At 42.9% G+C, this 21,820-nt stretch overlaps 1 protein-coding gene across 4 annotated transcripts in view; it reads left to right on the forward strand.

Annotated features, from left to right (window-relative positions):
- RARB (retinoic acid receptor beta) overlaps positions 1-21,820 on the forward strand; it is a 280,456-nt gene that overhangs the window by 256,223 nt on the left and 2,413 nt on the right. For all 4 annotated transcript variants that reach the window (XM_005423378.2, XM_031058887.1, XM_031058886.1 and 1 more), the window contains 4 exons: positions 3,472-3,632; positions 10,473-10,649; positions 17,980-18,184; positions 19,632-19,790. In XM_005423378.2, coding sequence (XP_005423435.1) covers positions 3,472-3,632; positions 10,473-10,649; positions 17,980-18,184; positions 19,632-19,790 — 702 coding nt within the window. The remainder of the gene's footprint in view (positions 1-3,471; positions 3,633-10,472; positions 10,650-17,979; positions 18,185-19,631; positions 19,791-21,820) is intronic.

A 21,820-nucleotide genomic window follows, 5' to 3' on the forward strand; every position in this document is an offset into this window, starting at 1 on the left:
AACAGACTGAGCAGGACAAGAGGTGATGTTCTGCCCCCCTACCATCAGGGAGGAGGCTGAACATCTGAAGGTAGGGGCTAGTTCTTAAGGCACCAGAAAGTACCTTTGCCAGCTTGTGAACCCTGCTGTTGCTGCCTGGAGGTTTCTGGGTGTGGAAGTGCAAGTCCTGGCGTGTGTGTCAAGGGGACAGGGAAGCTGTCACAGGAAGATGGATTGAAGCAGACGTGCACAGGTGTGGGCGTGTGTCATTCAGCCTTCTGAGACGCGCCAAGACCTGGCTTCCTCACATATCAAGATACACCTTTTTTCATTCTCCTTCCTCACACTACCACCTTTTTTTTTTTTTTAACTTCCAAGAGTTCTCAGAGGGCAAGAGAGCTTCCATACTGTCCCCTGTTGGGAGCTTCTAATTAATGCAGCCATCAAGTCAGAATTTAGTGCACAAGTAATGAAATTCATAACCTGAGTTTTCCGCAGCAGCATTAACTGTGACACAGATTCATCACTGGCATATCATCATTAAAAGGCAGTGGAATTGCATCGGGGATTGATGTGATCATATGCATGTAAAGATCAAGATACCAAAAGGTGTGATTTATGTAATATAAGCATAAGCTGTAATCCAAAACCCTTCCCACATGCGGTGTGACAGTTCCTGTTCCCAGAGCAGTGATGGTTTTTAAATTTACTGCGTAAATGTGTGTATGTGTGTGTTTATGTGTTTTTATTTAACTCTTTTAAACATAGTCTTGTCTTAAGGTCTTTCTGTCCTTTTTTTTTTTGCGTGTTGATTTATAACTGTAGTTAAATCTGCCCAATAGTTTGGTGTTATTGAAATGCTTTATATTTTTGGACCTTGGGTGTTATACATCAGCACTTTAATCCATTATCTTACAGGGAATGTGGAAACACTGACAGGTCTGATGCAGTCTTAATGAATAAAGTAAGATATATATTATTCTGTATTTTCATTATTTTAAAAGCTATCACGATCATTTAAGAAAGTTAATGAGGAACAAAAAATGTTCCTAGTTTTCAGGCTGTGTTACTTCTCCCGTTTCTACCCTCTGATTTGGACCAAAAGAGGAAAAGGACAGAGTTGGGCCAATTTGGTGATGAGAACTGATCAGCAGCTGTCCCTTCGATGCCCTTTGGAGGGAAGGGAACTTCAGGTACACTGCAGAAGGAGCAGTGCTGGGGTAGCAAAGGAGCATGGCAGGGTTCCTGCCAGAGTTATCTCCTGTCTCTGGGAGCCCTTGGCACCTGCTTCAAAGCCTGGCCTGAATAATATGTTCAAATTGAATGAGGAGCTCAAAACTGTTGAGGGAAGTGGTTGTTGAGGCTGCCTGCTTGGCAAATTTTTCAGTCAGCTTGTAGAGCTATAAGTAAGTGGGGCTTTGTGACAAAGGTTTATTGCTCTTTGTGGTTGTGTAGGAGTTTACAGAGTTTTCTAAGGAACTCTTTTATCTCCCAAGTACAGCAGTGATTAGGATTTGTTTCTGAAGTGCAGTGGCAGTTTGCAGCACTCGAGACATAGCTCTGGGTCTTGGATGTTTTTTTGGTGCAAAACATGGTGCTTGTGCTCTGCCCTTAGGTCCAGCCAACAAATCAGAGCATTTCCTTGAGGGGAAAGCTTGTAAAAGGAAGTGGGGAGGAACCAATCCATCCCCCTAAATCTGATTACACTGATAGCCTTGTACCTTTGCAAGGAATAACCTTTCTGGTCCACTCTTGCTGGTCTCCTTTGGGTCTGTGTTCTTCAAACACCAAAATTGATGGTGTTCAAGTTAGGTTTTAATCCAGTCGGGTGCTCAGCATCCCAGCCCTGATCCAGCCAAGCACATGACTGACTTCACTGAGGTCTGTCACACAGTTAAGTCAAGTTCATGCTTAAAATTTGAATGACGGGTGTCAGAATTCTCTCAGTTGCAAATTCAGACCTTTAGTGAGAAGACCAGAGCCATACATTGCATGGACTGTGTGCCTAATGGCCTTTCTCCTTGTGAAGGAGAAACAAATGTTCACCACATCTCTACTCCTTGTTTTCTATTACACACAATATGTTATTTCTGTAGATGCCTCTGACTCTGATGCTTTCCCAGCCCACTATTTTTTCTGCTCTTTGTGATTATTGTGGTTAACTGGCATGTAGGAAGTGACCACAGAAGATGTGGAGATGGGCCTGGGGAACCCACAGGGAAAAAGAGCTGGCATGGAAGTGGCTTTGTGCTTCCCTCCCTCTGGCACAGATAGATGCACTTTCTGGGGCAGGACAGTACAAATAAGAATCAGCAGGTCTTTGGCCATCCAAAATCCCCAGTCATGCTCACATGTGCCAAACCCACCAGCTGCACCCTCTGAGTTTAGGGCCTTGTTTTAAACATTGTGAGGTTTTGAATACTAACAATGTTAAGATTGGTTTTATTTATCCAGTAAGATTTAGTCTTCAGGGTGTTTAATATTGACATGGAGTCTTTGGGGAGAGGGATTGATTTTGCTTGGCTTTGTTGTAAAGCCTTATGCATCTGGTTACACCTAAGATGTTAGCTTTAGCTAACAGCAAGACTCTTGATAAAATTCACAATTACTGGCAATACTGTGGACATGGACTTATCTCCTGGGCACGTTTTGTAAAATTAAGCTATTTTCATTAAAAGAACAAAGAGCAGCATGGTGATGGAGCAGCTGTCATATTTTATTACAAAACACAAATATGTGGGAAATCAATTACAGCACGAGTGAGCACAATGCATATTTCCAGTAATCCCCCACGGCCGGGGGAAGGTAGAAGGCTGATCTGAGTGCAGAAGCAGATGGCAAGCAACTTTAGATAGCTTCACTGCCATTTTTTCCTCTTTCAAGTGTTTGTGCTTCTCCTTTGATCTTCAGAACTTGAGTTTAACGTGTCTCATCTTCTTTTGTTTACTGTTTTCACATTTAACTTTCCTTTTAAATAACTTCTGTTTGGTGGAGTTTGTATTAGTGTGGGGCTTTGTTATCTTCCATGCTGAGGTACTTAAGAAAAAAGACATTTGCTGTCTTTTTTTTAGTGTTGCTCACATCCAATAAAATAGTGACTGCTTCACTGCAGAGGGCTTCGCCATCCACCGTGCACAACTGTAGTTCTACAGTGGAAAAATCCCACCTCACAAAGTTACTAAGACACTGTGCATATGAAGTTGCAGTAGACTTTCCTGGAAGGCAGATACTAGGTTGTGATGGCACACCCACAACAAACCCCTGTGGAAGTTTGGTTTAATCACTGCTCACTACATTTAGTTCTTAAATTATTTTTAAATGAGTAGGCTGGAATTAATGTCCTCTGTGCATATAACATTTTTTTATTCACCTAAATATAAATATGTGTGTTTAAAATAGCAGCATTTTACAGTGATTTGAAATAGAGCAGCAAAAGCAACATAGGTTGATCCAAATAACCCCATGTGATCTGTGTCTCTGCTTTTCTTACAGCTGTCAGAAATGACAGGAACAAAAAGAAGAAGGAACCTTCAAAGCAAGAGTCCACAGAAAACTATGAAATGACAGCAGAGTTAGATGATCTCACTGAGAAGATCCGAAAAGCTCACCAGGAAACCTTCCCCTCACTCTGCCAGCTGGGAAAATACACTACGGTGAGTATGATTTGAGGCACAAAGCGTTCTGGATATGCCTGGATGATGTGAGTTTTGGAGACTCTGGACAGTTTAAATAGATGGAGCAGTAGATTCACTCTTTGCACCTCCTAAGCCAGGAAAAAACCAGAGGTGTGTGTGCAAAGGCTGTCTGCTGGGGAGAGAAATTGCACCTAGATGTGAGCGCTGCTTAGCGGTATCACAAGAGACTCCTGGAGGATTAATCCAGCCAAACGACCAGCTCCAAGACCATGAGTCAGTGACATTCCATCATTCATTAGAAATTTCTTGGCTCCCAAAGATGTGCTCTCTGCTCGTGCATCAGCAGATTACAACTTTGCAGGTGTAGGGAGTTCTTAAATGCTGCTGGATTACTGGTGATAGTCCCAAAGCTACCAAGGTCAAGGAAAATATGAAATGTTTAAGTAAAACAGTTTCCAAAATATTCATTTGCAGTTTATTCCTAGAATCATAGAATATCCTGAGTTGGAAGGGACCCACAAGGATCACTGAGTTCAACTCCTGGCTCTGCACATGACAGCCTCAAAAATTATACATCCTTTCCCAGTCTACCAAAAGATCCCATTGCAGCAAAAACTTTTGCTGCTTTTAGAAATGAAAAATCAGCCCCCCCATTAAGAAGCTCGGTACTATGGGAATTTCTCCAGAGATGAGTCAGGGAAATAATTTTTCTTCTATACACATACATGTTGCTAAATACAGGGAAAGTCAGTAATATTAATTGATTAAAGAAAATTCAATGTTGAGTTTGCAAATCAAATAATAAAAGAGATGATGAAACATAACTGTTAGGTAATGTTTAGAACCATACCAGTAAAGAAATGACTACTGGGTCTGGGCTTGCTGTTGGTTGCAGCAGCATTGGCTGTTTCAGAGGGATGTGCAAAACATTCTGAGGTAGTCAAGCATGTGCTGTCATTGCTGAGAGCAGGAGTTTAGGAGTGACATGGCTGGGGCAAGGAGACAGCTGCCTCCATGGTTCTTGCCCTCCAGCCCCAGCTGAAGATCTGGGACCAATCCCCAGAGGCCTGGTGGAATACTGCTCTCACTGGAGTGCTCTCTGGTTTAAGTAAATTTTCTGCTATTGAAACAAACATTCAGTTTCTCAGAGTGGTGTAGGCAAATCCCCGTGTGCCAACAATATTCACTGTTTCAGCAATCAGGGTGCTTTTTAATGGCATATTAATCTATTTACAAAACAGAGTGCAAGGCTGAAAACTGAGGTCTGAGTGTAAGATTTGGTACTTAAGGGCAAGAAAAGCAAGCACATATGGTGTGATTTTAGAAAAAGGTACATTTTTCATGTTGTGACAGTATTTTCACCAGCACTTTTCACATTTAAATCTGAGCCCCATGTAAACTGGTTAGTACTGGGGAAGGAGCCTGTCCTCCCCATGTTTCTCTGGTCCTTCCCAGCAGGAACACATTAGTATGTATTTCCACCTTAGCTGCGAATTAGCAGAGTGCACTGCAGCTGGTGGGATGGCACTGTACTGCATCCTGGTAATTGCCAAAGATCCTCGAGGGTTGAAAGATAAACCTTGGCACCTCTACACTTGCATTAGGTACTGGATGCTGAAGTATCATTAATCTTTTAGCTCTTGAAATGATACAAGTGGATGAAATTGGAGAGGGCCTGGTTGCATAGCACACCCACTGCTGATGCCTTCATCCTTAGGTTCTGTCTGAACCCCGTGGGGAGTTTATGCCCCTGTTGGAATTTCAGAGCCCTTGTTGAGAGCAGCTGGATCTCAATAATGATCAGATTAATCTGGTCTGTCTGTGGAACACGAGTAGCCATAATTTGACTGCACTCTTTCTGAGGCTGGATATTGGTCATTCATATCTCAAGCCTGATGGGACAGGGAACAGCCTGGGGCAGATTTCTTGTTTTTAGCATTGCTCTGTTGGAAGTCCAAAGCAGGGAACTGCTGCACAGGGCTCACCCTCTCCTGCTTTGTCATGGTACAAGTTGCAATAACAAAATTATGCTGAAAGAGTTTTTTTTGGCTTACCTTGAATCTTTGAGAGGGATGCAGCTTCCTTCAAACACTGTATCAGAACTAAAACTCTAAGGTTATTTAACAGTGGTGCTAAATACTGCCTTCTTGCTGCATTTTCATAGTCTGTGTGTGAAGTGCAGAGTGTTTAAATCTCTCATTTAGGTAAGGTCTGGCAGCCACTTTGGCATCTTATGTAGGACTTCAGTGTTAAGAGCTCATGTGGGAAGGACAGAGCAGCGCTGGGGTTGCATTAAGGGCCATCTTCCCCTCCAACCTCCCGCCAGCCCAGGGGCAGGGGATAATCCTTTCTGCAGCACTGAGGATCCAAGAGGATCTGGGATGTGGAAGCTGTGGGTGCTGGTCACAAGAGCACAGCTCCAGTGCCTGGACACGACCACCACCTGCTGATCAAACAGCAGGGCTCCAACAACAACCTGAGACACTTGAAGCAGAGACCAGAAATCAAAAAACAAAGGAGCACAGAGCCCTTTCCTAAGTGCTGAGTCCAAGGGGAGTCCATAGGTTAAAAGTCTATGCCACTCTGCTTTTTATGATAGTAACAATCTAGTTCTTGTAGAAGATTGCCCGCAGTCCTGCTTTTATGGCTGGTTCTGCATGCTGTCAGTCGTGAGGCGTGGTGTGCTCACACTACAGAGCTCACAGATTGCTTTTATAACCTTAGAGTTTTTAATTTAATTCTCTAAGTGAGAGGTGAGAAGTGAGTGTTTCTAACCAATGTGGATTCCATTGAATTTTGTGAGCCTTGCATTTGTGTACTGACAGGGATGGTGGATGGAAGAAACTGTTCTGCAGGAGCAGCCCCCGAGTGCCTTTGGTTACATGATCATTCAGACTGTTTTAAAAGAAGATTTCATTTGTAGCTAAAAAGAGAAAAAAAATAGGAGTATAAAGTAAAAAGACCTTACAGAGATACAATAAAAACCTGTTCAGGCATTTGGCTTTTGTATCTGGCTCCTCTCACTCTTGAGCACTGCAGCCTGCATTTCCCAGAGGGAAGGGTTACATGGGGATTTTTTTTCCACCACCATTGTGTGTTTTTAGCTGTTCAAAATGGTTTTGGAGAAGCATTTTCAATTACTTTTTTTTATATCCATCTGCTCTTTAGAAAGAAAAAGTGGCCCCATACTTTGCATAGTTAATAGAAGTCTACTTAAAATAATGGGAGAATAGCACTTGTATTAAATTCCCGGGGTAATTTGACTTAACAGTTGCGTTTGGTGGTCAGTGACAAGTGCAGTTCTACCAGCAATGAGAATCAGCAAGCTGTTTAAATGTAATGGATTCCAAAAGTCCATCATAAACAGATCTGTTTTATTACTGTCATCCAGGTAAGAGAGAATGCCTGAGTAATTTCTCTGGAGATGTCATACTTTATAGTATAATTGAGTGTAACTATACTGCTTGTCCCTTGAGAGTGGTATTATTTGTAAGTCTACAGCTGTGTTACATCCAGCCTTGTGATAAAGGGAGGATAAAACAGAAAACAATTTTGGCTCTGCAAACCCTTGCTTCAGATTCTCCTGGCTAGCTGGAAGTGAAGAGGTTCCACATCTTGAGAGCATTTTGTTCTTTGTAAGTGCTGGTCTTAGAAGTTACACAGCTATTGTTCAGTGCCATTGAAGAGGAATATATATATATATATATATGTAGGTGTGTGTATCTCCTGATACTGGGACTGAGCAGGGACGTGTGCCATGGTCCTCAGTGAACTCGCTGGAGCTGGAGTGCGTTGCTGCTTTTACTAAAGAGGCATCACGAGTGTTCCTGATTAGGGCAGAGTGCCCCTGTGAGCCTTGTTTCCTTTGTAAAGTGGATTTTAAAGACAGTAGGGATTCTGTTGCTGTGTATGTTTCTATGAGTACCTCATCCCATATTGTTAATGTGGATACAGAGCAGCCTGCAATGAAAAAAACAAAAATGATGGAAAAAATGGGATCAATTTATGTGGCAAAAATGGCTGTTTAATTGGATTTCATAGCAAGGTTGGGCTTTTCCACTGACAAAGATGCCACTAGGGTGTATTACAGTATTGTTCCACCATATGTGCACTGGTGCATAGGCCTGAAAAACATGTGAGACTGCTCCTGGAAAAGACACCCAAAAACCCGCTTCAGTAAAAATATTCAGGAAAAGTCATAGCGTCTGCATCTTTTTCACAGCATGGATAGAGGAGATCTCCAGGCAAATTTAATCAGAGTTTTTTTTTCTGTTGTGCATTTTTTTTAACCCTGTGTTTTATTGTTCAACCTATACATTGATATTGAGTCAGTTTTGGTTTTTCAATACTGAGAAATGCTGCTTAAAATCCAGCTCTTTTTCCTGTGGCACTTGTGTTGACATTCATTAACAGATAGAATATTAAAGCCCTTTCCATTTGTAGCATCTCAAAGGTAATGTGTAAACCACATTAGCTGCAATGCTGAGGGATCTGGCACCTGACATAATAAAACACCTGGTTATTTTGTATTTTATTAACTGCCCCTTCTCTTCAGTTTGCATAATAGAGAGTTAGATTTACATTAGTTACGACGGCCGTGCATTACTCCTAATAGAAGACACGTCAAACTTCCCGTTGCTGGCACTGCAGCATGATAAAGTAACCTCATATGATACTGATGAAGATTTCGTTCACACTTGCTGGTTTCATGCAACGTCTTTTTTTCCAGATGGATACCCTATTGTAAAATGATTTCCTGCTTTAGGCTCTGCTTTGTGTAGCTCTCTGCTATGCCATCTTTCTATGAACTGGATAAACTGCCTATTAAATTTAATTACAGCCTGAATGACTGCACATCTTGATCTTATTTTTCCTCCAATGTACTGTATTTCACCAAGGTCCTTGAGGATGAAATAAAATAAATCTGAGGGATGCATACTCCAGTAGCCGAAAGAAATGTTTCAAAGGGCATTACAATCACTGTTAACTCATTAGTTTTGGACCATTTTGAAGGCAATACTTTGGGTTTAGCATTATAGAGACATTTTCTTTTGTCATTTAAAAAAACCCAAAAGAAAATAGAGGAAGTTCCCAGAATAAAAATTTAAATAGAAATGATGAAATGAATTAATTATCCCCTAAAGAGAGGGGTAGCAGGAAAGAGCATGCATGCTCCTTCAGACTGCTCAGCACAGTCAGCGTTTATTTTTTCCAGTTAGGGCCTAATGTAAATATTCCTGGCTCAAATCTCCACGCTGTTTCAAGTGAGGGTGAATGTCAGGCTGGTGGTGCCCTGGGGATCTGTCAGGACTTTCCCCTTTGTGACTGATGGTAGTGGTGGTGTCTTGTGAAGGCAGTGCTGGGATGGGGTCCAGAGCATCACAGCCAAGCTGAGCTCCCTCCACATTTCCTCACCAACCTCTTCCAGCCCTGTGTCCTTCCCGTGAACCAAAGAAAGCTGACAAGATAATGGCTTCAGTGGTTTTATAAGAGGTGGATGTCCTCACCATCAGCAGTGGTGGTGGCAGGCTCACTGGAAGTGTTTCCTCCAAGAAAGTGTGATCTGTGTAATTTGAATGCTTTTTGATGGCGATTTAATCTGCCATGTCTGTTAGACTTTTAGGTTGAGACTCTGCTCATTTAACTTTAATTTTAAAGTTAATTTAACATTTTAACTTCAACCAGCTGAGACTGAGGCAGCTGATCACATGGGCTTCCTCTGCAGCTGGGGTGGAAGCCAAAGCCTGAGCATATTTTTATAGGTAAAATTCCTCCTGCAGTGAAGAGGAGATCCCCCAGATGCTGAAGGCAGTTGCAGTGCACTGAACTTGGTGCCTTATGAAACAGGAGACACCATCACGCTGGCTGCATCCTAAATAGCATTGGATCAAATGCTCCCCATGTGAGGGCAGAAGGAGAGGAGATTTAGGTATTTCAGAGCTCTGTCATTACCTGTTTCTTGTCACTCTACAGGAGTTCTGGGTGGATTGGACTCACCAGGTCTTCTCATGACACCCAGTGTTTGTGGGCTGGCATCAGATAGGTCACAGCAGATTTTGAGTCAGACTGTTCTTGGCTGACATGTTCAGCTTTTTCAAGGGTTAAGTGGTTGTTCCAAATGTGTAAAAATGTGAGTTTGATCACAAATTTAACACAAGTTTCCTATGCACTCTAGAAAATGATGGAGACTTTGAGGTAGGTGAATATAAACATTCCCTGAAAGATGCCACCGGAATGTCCTTGTTACACTTCCAGCAGAGGGGATGTATGTTGGCTACACCATCAAATGGGCACGTAGCATTCATCAAGGCACATGTGATTTTCCTTAGCATTATGTAAATAAATACTCTGTACGTCATGGGAGACTGTAGCTTCAGAAAGCTGTGGCAGAGCCACAGAGCAGAGAAATTAAGCAGAACCAATTTTGTAAGACCATAAGTATGTGAAACTATGTTCCAAATATTGTGCTGCTTTTTCCAGAGGAGGACCCAATATTCTTGTTCCACTGTTCATTTATATTTTCTGGGGTACAACTGTAAATTGTCTTTCTCAATGCACTTATTATATAATGGCAAGGAAGAATAATGAGGGTGGCATTTGGAAATGTTTAAGTTCATTTGTATTCCTCATACAGATGGCCTCTGCAATCATAAGTAACAGAGAAGTATCCAAGGAATTTTCAGGCGATTAATCCAAGTTTAAAACCAGCATCATCCCAACAGCAAGCTGCAGAAAATGCCTGGAATGTTAATAGAAAGTACTTCTGGAAGGAAAACGTGGTTTTTGTTTCCTTCCCCTGAAAAGCGATTGCTGAAAGGGACGTTGTTAATTTATGGTGCCGTCTGTCTGTCTTTCCAGAACTCCAGCGCAGATCATCGGGTTCGACTGGACCTTGGGCTTTGGGACAAATTCAGTGAACTTGCAACGAAGTGCATTATTAAAATAGTGGAATTTGCAAAGCGATTGCCAGGCTTTACAAGTTTGACCATTGCAGACCAAATAACTCTACTGAAAGCAGCCTGCCTGGATATACTGGTATGTATTTTTAACATCATTGTTCTCCTGCTAATGTGTTTTCTATTCTTCTTTTTACTGCAACTGACAGGAAGAGGGGGGTGAAATATGGCCCTGACCTTACTGTTGTAAAATTGAACTTACTGGGTAATCTGGTGCAATCGGAAGATGACTCCAGCACACCTACAGAGGTGTGTTTTGGGGGATGAGCATACTTCTCAAAATAAGTCCTTACACATTTTGGTCTTGTGGCATGTGTGACTTCGGAAAATTTAACTGTTAACACTGAAGAGAGACCTGTTTCTCCTTCATTCCTCCTTCATCCTTCCTACTCCCTCTGCATGATCCAATGTATAAAGGATACCTAGAGGAACAATCCATTATATAATGGTTTAGGAATGTGCTGTACCTGTGGTCATGAGGGAATTTAAGGAATAAGACACAAGTCTTCAGAATTAGAGTTTTTAAGGTTTTAGAAGGGAAACTGGTGTGCCTGGAGCCTGTCAGATACAAGCCTCTTGCACTCATATCCCCCTGCTTTCTCCAGTGTTGCAGGTATCTGCGGAAGTGGCCAATGTAATGGACTCACTGCAGGTTTTAGCTAAATGTAATTTAATTTTAAACAGGCAAACATGCAACCTGCAGGAGGGAACTGTGCAGGTGGGCTGGGAGTCTGTCTCCAGACCTTGCCTTGCCACTATGTCAAGGCAAAGCTGTCTTCCCTCTCTTTGTCTCTGGTTGTTTCTGTCATGCTGACCTTCAGAGGAGCCCTCTGGGATCTCAGCATTTCTTTATCGAGACCTTAGAGGTCTTCAGGCTTTTAGTGGCAAATATGCTTTGTATTACTGGTTGTAGCAATAACTTGGAGTAAAAGAGTAGGCTCAATGTAAACGTATTTTAAATCTTTCATTCTGAGCACAAACCTTCAGGTCCTCATTGAGCCAAGCTCAGCCAGTCTAGAAGCATCTTGTAGGATGGCTACTGTAGATATATTTTTTGTCATGACACGGGAGTTTAAACTAGGGAAGCTGAAGTTGAAGTAATTAATCTTGGAATTTCTAAAAGTGCATTGCTTCAAACAGGATCATGTTGAGGGGGACGTTAACTGCTGTGACCTTTTCCTCTTGTTTTGTCAAAAGCTGTTTGGAAGAATCGCATCAAGAGGACATTGATGAAGGAGGAAGAGGGGTAGGAGAGGGGAAGGGGTATCGTTCTTTGGCCTATAGAAAAAGGGAAGGTTGAGGTTGCCCTGCCATGCTTGAGAGTCACCTCTTGTTGTTCCCTTGATCCAGGCACTCATTCAGAGTCAGCCATCTCATTGTTGCTGGGAGTGTCCCTCGGTGGGGCAGGGCCATTCGTTACCGATTGCACGCCTGTCATCACCAGCTCTGTCCCGAGCAGATTCTGTTACCTTCCCCTCACACCAGAGGCAGATGGTGATCAAAAAACTGCAGCATTGCCTCGAGTGTGTTCTGCCAGCAGCAGGGGATGGGAACTGCTTTGTGCTGTGCTGCTGTAACCCATAACAAATAGTTAGTACAGAAACTATACAGAAAGGGTGGGGAGGAGCCAGGATATGGCAAGAACCTGCTCATCCAAACCTTTTATCCCTAGAACTTCAGCCCTCAAACCTTTTACCCCTAAAACTTCAGCCCACCTTGTTTGTTTGTGCTGTGCCCTGGCTCCAGAGCTGCTGGATAACAAATACCCTAATTCTGTAATCTGTGAGCTCCTGATGCTCTTTGTTGGGGTGGGCAGTGGCAGCTTGCGCTAGGAATGTGCACAGGGTCCCTGCAGCAGCTACATTCAGTGCTGCCATTGCCAACACTGGCTAAAAAATTGAGGGGACCCTTTTTGGTAGGGGTTTTAGCTGAAGTACCTCAATAAAGGCACTTTGATCAAAGTGTTTAAATAAAAGCCTAATTGCCAGATAAGAAAATAGAATGAAGCAGGTGGTAAATAGTGACTTTATTTTAACTAAATAATAGATAGAAAAGTTGATTTTTTAATATGATTCACCACTTTTACTTTTTGGCCATTGGCAACCTTCAAGCTCTAGTTATAAACTTCATTGAGGCCTGTCATTCCACATCACTTGCTCATTCTGTTTTTTATTTTTCACAAAGCCAGAGAAGGTGACACATCCAAGCAAGCAGGGCATAGTGAGCACCATAGGAGCCTGCAGCTGGGAGGAGCTGAGGCTTTTCCAAAGCCAGGAACAGATACAGCAGAGCTAATAGTCCTAACTTTCCTGTGTGACATTTACACAAACTTTATGTGACTATTTTATGTGCTGCTTAAAAAGAAAATGGGATAATTACCATGGCACAGTAATGCGTAGTGTGCGCACTGCCTGTGAAATGCTGTATCCATTAAAGCAGCATCACCTGCACATAATCGGAATTGCAGTGCTGCTCTCTATCTTTATTTAAGCTGAACATCAGTACTGGAGCAGTTTTAATAGCACGTATTCCCCCCCACAACAAGCCAGTTGTCCTAGTTATGAGTGTTTTGTTTTGTCGTGCCTTGAGATGCAGAGTGAGCACTGCTGCCCCTCCTGCTGCACTGAGCACCCAGTGGCTGCTGTGTGAGCTCTGCTGAGCAGGGCCATGAGCCTCAGCAGTGTGCCCTCGTGATCCTGCTGCTCTGCCATGCCCTGGACATGTTCCCAGAGCCACAGCACGTGGGAGGAGCAGCATGGGGCTCCCAGGTTGGGTGGCCAGGCTTCCCTGCCAGCTGGACCCCTTCACTGCCCGCCTGCCCTTCAGCACCAGCTATGGAGAGTCTTAAGCATTATTAGACCCTGCCAAGGTCTCTGCTCAATTGGTTCCTGTGGCTGTGGATACTTAAGCCCCTCTTAAACAGGCTGACAAGGGAAGTGGTGCCAGGAGCTCAGTAAACTCCAATGGGTCTGGGCCAAAGAATTGTTTTATGTACAAACAAACACTAACTCTGGAAGGGAGAAAACATCAAGCTTCCTAAGGCAGCTTGAGGTGCCAAATGAGGGTCATGGAATTTATATCTTGTCTGGTGCCAAAAGTTTTAGGGATAAATATTACTAAAATTCAGTCAATAACCCTTGTAAAAGTGAGTGCTTCTGTCTGCTGGTACGCTGGCCCAGCAGCAGCCAAGCATCCCCAGCCTTGCTGAGATCTGGCAAGACAAATACGGAAAGAATCCAGAGTCCAGTCTATCTTAAATCCAATGGATAAAAACCAGAGAAGTCCTTGAATGCTAATCCTTAATGATGTAATTTTTGTTTTCTGTTGCAAGCCCTGTGCGTTAATGCCAGGCAGGAATTGGTGTGTGCAGAACAAGCTGTGCTGACGGGGTTTGGCAGTGCCACGAGGCATCATTGCTTCAGAGTCACCTGCCCGGATTTCTCCTCTCAAGGAACTGCCCCAGCCAGCTTGAGGCAGCTAGTGTCTAACAACAGGATTTCTTACAAAATAGGCCCAGCTTTCCCTGCCTAATCTGTTTAAAATGAGTAACAGTTCTGTGGTAGCAGCAATGTCATAAATGCAACTTTCTGGCTGACTTTGGTTTTGTGCCTCTGGTAGGGTTTTTGTTTTGCACTTTATAACCAGCTCATAAGAATCCCTAATGCTTTAATATATAAATATTCCTTAAAACAAAAGGCCCTTTAATAATGAGAGAAAACCGTATTTATGGCTGCAAGTGGCATTTAAGAGCAGAGTGACAACTAAAATACTTGGCTTGGTTGCAAAATCTAAACAACATTGAGGACATTGGGAGTTCAGTTTAAAATGGAGAAAGATATCGTGATTTCTTATTTTGAAGTGCTGATGTTTCCCATATGTTCTTCAGTGAATATGAGCTTGAAATCAGCTTTACTTTGACACTGGAAATTTGCCCAAGAACAGTTTAGCAACAATCAGCAATATCCATGGCGTTTCACAGATCCTGATGAAGGACAGAAATTAAAAAAAAAAAAGAAAAAAGAAAAAAAAAGTAAAACGCCATTTCAAATGATCTGTCTTGGAGTTTAATAACAGCGTGTTGTGGGATAATGTCAAAGGAATGCAGAGGAAACCTGAGAGCTGATTGCTGCAGTCAAGTTAAGTGCACTGCTGAAAACACACACTTGATCTTCAGCTGTGCTAGTGCCCAGCAGAGCTGCTGCAGGCTCCCCCAGTTGATGGCTGGGGCAGCACTTGGGATCCAAAGGCCTGAAGGCTGCCCTCAACAAAAACCTGTCCTACTTGCTGCCTAAGCCTGAAGTAGCTCAATCCTACCCGACTTTATGTTTTAATTATAAATTTTGTAGGGCCCCTGCAGGTCTCTTTCTGTGCATGCCCACAGGGGCTGGCTTGAGACTGAGTAACCTCACCTAAATTTGTTCCCAATGAGGATTCAGCCTGGAAGTTCTTCCCCTGTTTTAGCCCTGGGGGTCTCTTTGCTGAGCGCTCCTGTCCTGCACCCCCAAACACAGTGGGGCTTGTGGCACTGGGAAACAAGGACAGGGAGCCAGAGCCTGGTGTGTGGTGGCAGGTGTGTGTTCAGCCTCTGGGCTGTTGGGAAGATCGCTCCAGGGCAGCCCAGTCCCTCTGGGCAGGGATCTCTGTGGCAGCTGGTGACAGACCTGCCCTCTGAGGGGAGGATCTGGGGGATCCATATTTGCCAGCCCTGCTTGGGCAGCTGCTGGAGAAGCTGCAGGCAGCCTGGGGAATACTCCACAGTACTGCCCAATCAAGCTCCCAATCCTGCTCTGCTAATTTGTTGGGAAGGGAGTCCTGAGGCTATGGAGGGAGGAACTCTCCTTGCTAAAGCTTACCAATTGAAATAGCACTGGAGTCAAAGGGGCTGCCTTCCTGCCTGGCTGAGCTAAGGGAAAAGCAGTACCAGGTAAGAAGTACAGAGCCTTGTTCCTCCCAAAGCTGGATACCTGATCTTCTTCAGCCATGCACCCTTACTGGAAGGCAGCTACTGTCTGTGCAGGTCTCAGGTGGGAAGAGCTGCACTCCAGTTCCTCCTGCATGCCATTAGAGAAGTGAACCGAGCCACTCTTGGGTGCCACAGTAAATATGCAGCTTTGGAATCTTTGTTTGCTGGAACACCAGGTATTCTCCGTGTTTCTTCTGCTTTCTGTATACAATCTTTTAATGATTTAAAAGAGCAACTCAATGTGAACTTCAGGGGAGAACATGGCCAGTGGTTACTGGCAGTTCTGGATATGGTAAAGATGCTGCCTCTTACTTACAGGGTGCTGTGCTTCATAATGTTAATTTTTTCTAATGATCCTAAACAATACATTGGCTACTACATAAAACCTAGCAACCAGCAGCCTTTTAAGATGGCATATATTATGGCAAATTTGTTGTCACTGAGGAATTAATGTGCTATGTGCTTGTATTTATTTGGTCATTGATTTAAGTAATTTCAAAAACATACTGTAATTTGGGGGTAAGGCAACAATGTCAAACATTCCTGTCCAACCATACAAAGTTTCACTGCTTCAAGGTATACCCAGAATGTGAGATAAGATTATTGCTGAGACAGAAAATACTTGAAGATCTCCCTGCAGAAATACACCCTATTAACTATCTTACCAAGGAACTGAGGAAGAGAAATAAAAGCTTCTCTTTAGGTGTCTTACAGATCATATTCTCCACATTCTCCTCTCTGTTTATTTGGAGCAGTGTTGCCAGGCAAAGATGAAAGTGGGAGACCCAAGCCCAGACTGGTCAGCTGCCATGTGCTGGGGCCTCTGACTCAGAGCCTCAGAAGCTATAGGAGTAATTAAATTCTCCCAGTGCTCTCTTATATTCATGTAAATCTTTTTTGTTGTATCTTTAAAACCAAGTAGGATGGGAAATAAATACAGTCAAGCCCTGAAAAAACACAGCTGTAGTCCTAGCTCAGCTAATCAGCCTGACTTCGGCAGGCTTTCAGTTCAGTTTAGTTTCAGCACAAGCCTTCTCCCACCTTTGATTATTTTAAACATTAAGCACTGATATATATAACAGAAATATGTCAACGTGATGGACGCCTCTTTATTAGGTGCTTACGGCCGTGTTCATTAATTGCAGCTGTACAAATGATCCTGTGCCACCACAGAGGGTGGCACAAATGGTGGCACACATCCTGGGTGTGCTCTGGGAGGCGGAAGCGTTCGCGCACACGCTCCCTCGCTGGCCCTGCTGCCACCTCTGCTGCTGTGACAGCGCTCTGGACGCTGCCCTTACCCGGAGGCATTTGCTAACAAAATGTAGAGCATCCTCGGTGTTTTATTCATGTGTTTTGCATTCCTCCGTGCCCGGTTAGAGGTGTGAATCCCGTCCTCCCCTCGAAGGCTCTTTCATCCGAGGTCAGCACTGGGTGGCTGTCGGCACACAAGGGAACTTGCCAAAGCCAACAGTGCCTGGGCGTGCTCAGGAACGAGCAGCGCTGTCAGCGGCTTTGCGCCAGGCAGGCAGGGTCTGCCACTGCTGGGGCTCCGCAGGGGGAAGCGCCAGAGCCTGCAGGAAGGCTGGCAGCCAACAGGCTGGTGGGGAGGTTTGGTGTTACAGGACACAGAAGTAACAACCACTGCAAAAGAAGAAAAGCTGGGCCAACTCCTCAGACCACTGGCCAGGCTGCCAGGAATCGTGTGTGCTGCTGTTTGGAGGTGCAGAGTTTGATATTCCGCTGGGGGCGAACTCCAGGCTGACAAGGCGAGCAGTGCTCGCAGGAAACCCTACCTGCAGCTGCTGGGGAGATGGAGGGCTTTGTCCCCATAGCAGTGTTTGCCTGTCTGCTCTTGCAGAATAGGGGAAGGCAGCCCAAAATTCTGCCTCTTCAGCAGCTTACAGCTGTCCACGCTCACTCCCACAAGCTTCCATTCCCACAACATTGTCCTTGTCAAAGATAAAACCCAGGGAAGTGCTGCTGTGCAAAAGCAATCCCTAAAATCAGTGAGATATGCCTTTGTTCGAAGAGGTGAGATGCTCTCAGGATCAGATCATCAGTTCATCAGATCAGTCACACTTTATAGTTAGGTGCAGGTGGCAGACTAATGAAAGAACTGCTTTTGAGGATATCACTGTAGTGTTGGTGACCTGAGTGCTGAGAGTTGCTCTGAAGTTTTGATTATTTCATAACAAGGGGGAAATTTCTATCCTTAGGTTTGTGTTACAAGGAATACACATGGTCAGTAGAGTATATTTGTGTTGTACCTGAGAGTTTTTGTGCAGCTGGAACTGCACAAACTGGAGTTTGTTTTCAGATTGTTCTGACGTGGCCAAGTACTGAAAGCTCCACTTGGAGTGTGTCATTCACCACACTGAGAAAATGCAACAAACCTCTCATGGATTAAATTCTTCAGATTCCATTTTTCTGGTTTTTTCCACAGATCCTTAGAATTTGCACAAGATACACACCAGAACAAGACACCATGACCTTTTCAGATGGCCTTACCCTAAACAGAACTCAGATGCACAACGCCGGATTTGGCCCGCTGACTGATCTCGTGTTCACATTTGCCAACCAGCTCCTGCCTTTGGAAATGGATGATACAGAAACAGGTCTCCTTAGTGCCATCTGCCTCATCTGTGGAGGTATTGTACTGCATGAACTCTAATGCATTTCGAAAGGACACACATGATCATGTCTTCATTTATGTTCTACTTGTTTTTCTTTCCTTTACTTAAACATATTATGTATATATTTGTAACAATATTATACATATTCTATAAGCCACTTAATGCTAAAGGTTTGTTTTCCACTGGTGATAGTTACTGATTTTATTATTGGTAATTTGAAAAAAAAAGTACTGAAATCACTCTGTCAAGCAACCAGTCCTATTGTTTGCCTGACAAAGGGCGTTGAGATACCTCAAAGAATGGTTGGAGTTGGGAGGGACCTCTGGAGATGGGGTCCTGCTGTGTTTTTGCTAAGCAGTGTATGGGTACCTGCATGAGTGAGCTTTCTTACAGCAAGATGCCCAATTACACAGCTTTTACTCATAAATATAATTGTGTGCATCTGCATTGGTTTCAGTCACGTGGAAGCCATTGGTGATAACCTTCTTTAGCAAAAAAATGTGTTATACTTCCAAACTGGGGCTGAAGGGAACTCAAAAGTGTGATTGTCAAAATCATAGGCTTAAAATACAAAAAGTGAATTCTCAGATAATTTCCAAAATACTCTGTAAATTTCTGTGGTTTAATTACTTGATCTCTCTCCTCCTTGACAAAATCTGGATGAAAGGGTGATTGTCAAAATCGTAGGCTTAAAATACAAACAGTGAATTCTCAGATAATTTCCAAGTGAATTCTCTGTAAATTTCTGTTGGTTTAATTACTTGGTCTCTCTCCTCCTTGACAAAATCTGGATTAGCAGCAGAAGCACATCTTGTTTAGCTGGGCCATGTTGTTGAAACACAAACTGGGTGCTACAAGTGAGTGTTTGAAACACAAGAGTCAATCTTTGTTGGCAGTGGCCCTTTAGTACAAAATCATTCCGATTTTATGTGTCTCTAACCCTAACCCATTAAAAGCATTGATGGGCTCCTAGATGTCAGTGATATGTGACTCGTGTGTCCCGGTGCAGAGGGTGGCACATCTCTTGTCATTCAAGCCAGCACTGCCATCTGCTGATTCCTGATGGTAACTCACTTTTCTGTAGTAGTAGTAACAAAAAATAGCTGTAACCTCTATGAGTACCTGGGTTACCTATCACTGATATATATAAAATCAATTCTAAAATATTGTTTGCAGCAAGGTGTTTTCCCCTTGAAGAGGGAGGTACAAGAGCAAACTGGTAATTCTTGACCCCCCACATGACAAGCCTTTCCAGTCACCATGGAAGAAAATGAATCCACGTTTCAGAAAGTTGTGGTTTATCCTCTTCCTATGGAATGCTCACTACAGAGTATGCATTGTTTAGTGGAGAACAACATTCATGGAGTTCTAATTGAGAACGTGGAGGAGATTCTGTGATTTGGAGTTTATTTAAAAAAATAAATATTTAAAATCACATGAGTGATATGATACTTTTCTACAGATCGCCAGGACCTTGAAGAACCAATGAAAGTGGATAAGCTTCAGGAACCCTTGCTTGAAGCACTGAAAATTTATATCCGAAAGAGACGACCCAACAAGCCTCATATGTTCCCAAAGATCTTAATGAAAATCACGGATCTTCGTAGCATCAGTGCAAAAGGTACAGTTTCTCCCAAGGAATGGCAGTGTTATCTTTCACAGGAACTGGCCTAGACCCCTGGGTTGTTATTTTCTAAACACATATAAGAAAGGTCCTTGTGACCTGATTCTTCCCAGCTTCTTTACATAATTCCTGCCTTGAGATTGGTTTTGCTTTAAACATGCATGATGCTCCATTCTCCATGCAACTGACAGTGAAAAAGATGTTGTAGGTGCAAGTAGTAGCAAATCATTAGCATGAAGTCTTTGTTAGTCGTTTTAGGACAAGATAAAACCTTTGTTAATGTTTACAAGGGGGTTCAGATCAACATGTGCTTTGTATCACCAATGGCTTTTAAAAAAGTCTGGTTACAGACTGCAGAAAACCCTTGTGCAACCAAAATTCCTCTGAACTGTGGTCTGATGTATTTGAGATTTAGGACTGATTCGATCCAGCATTTTGGAGATTCAGCCCCTCTAATCCAAACTAACCATACCTAAACACAGATCAGTTTTATCATTTTATGCAGTCTTGTAAGTGCTGGATTGATCCTGTTCAATTCATAGTCTAAGCACTGTCACACATTCTCTGAAGCACAGGTGTAGCTGAATGCTTTCATTTGATCAGAACAGGTTCCCTGATGTACCAGTCTGAAAAAAAGAGAGTCTAAAGTGCAACAATTCTTATTCTTATGGTACCTGATGCAGTTTCACCTTCTTACTCTGCTTACTCAGCAACAGATTTGCTACCCCTGATAGATGAGCAGGCACACGAGCTTGTATGTACAGGTACCTGTATAGGTTGGATCTGTGCTTTTGGGAAGATTACTGATTTCATTTGACATGGTTTGAGGAAAGACTCAGGGGGAAAAACCCCCAGCAGTTAATTCACTCAACTGAACATGTTTGTTCTAAATTTAAACCTTAACTGCTCTACTTCAAACAATATAAATCCAAGTTAAAAGATTAAGTTGTAGCTATCTTTATAAAAAGAAGTGAGCAATTTAATTGGATTGATTAGAACCAAAATAAGTAACTTGGAAGGGAAACACCAGAGATAGAAGCACAAGTATCCTAAAAAGGAACCACTTTACCAGGTTATCTAAAGCTTGCAGTTTACCCTCAAGTAAAACATCCAAATGAATCTACAAAATAAACTTAGAGTACTATTGAGCTATAAAAGCATTTAGGGGAGCCCTTTTATTCCATTGTTCATACTTTTCCACTTCCCTCCTTCTTTACCAGAGCCTTCCCGCTCCTCAAGAACACAACTCCTTATATTCCATTCACAAGAAAGGCTTCTTTTCATTCTGACATAAGTATTTAACTCTAATTATATCATTAATGTTTCATAGTAGAACTAAATCATACCAAGGGATGGTGATGTCCTGGAGGGCTGGGGATGTCTTGAGTTTCGTTTTAAAAGATGTACGTTAGACGATAATGACTTGGGGTGGTACCTGATCCCTGAAAGCAGACACCAAAGAAAGCATTAATCTGAAACACTGAGAGTGTCTGCTTTGGCATTAGAGGTATTGCAACCAAAGGGTGAAGTGTTTGTGGGACTGAAGCAAGACAATTCTGAGTTCTCATCTTCTGAGTTCTTTTATCCCCTGATTAAGTTGAAGTTTGATAAACCTGAAAAATTTCTCTGGCTCTGCACTGAATGACCACACAAACACTTCACTGCACCTGACGTAACAGTGGAAAGCAGGTGTTTAACATGGCCAAATTGAGTTCATCAGCACAGCTCTGACAATAGCTGGTTTTTGCAGAACCTCTCAGCATCATTCTGCATTAATATCTTTCCCATTACAGTTATTTAAGAGACTCTTAAGTCCGTATCCACTTGGAAAGTCAGTCATTGCCTTTGTAGATTATTTTTTTGATGCTCCTCATGTAAGGCATAAACACTTAAATGCTCCCTTCCAGCCTGTAGTGTGAAGCGCTCTCTCCAGCATGTCCACTGCAGCAGCATGGAGAAGCAGAGTATTTATTTCCAAAGCATCTCTCTTTTGGAATGGTTTTTCAACAAAATATTTTCTCTGTATT

This window comes from Geospiza fortis, unplaced genomic scaffold, assembly GCF_000277835.1.
Source record: "Geospiza fortis unplaced genomic scaffold, GeoFor_1.0 scaffold231, whole genome shotgun sequence".
Lineage (NCBI taxonomy): Eukaryota > Metazoa > Chordata > Aves > Passeriformes > Thraupidae > Geospiza > Geospiza fortis.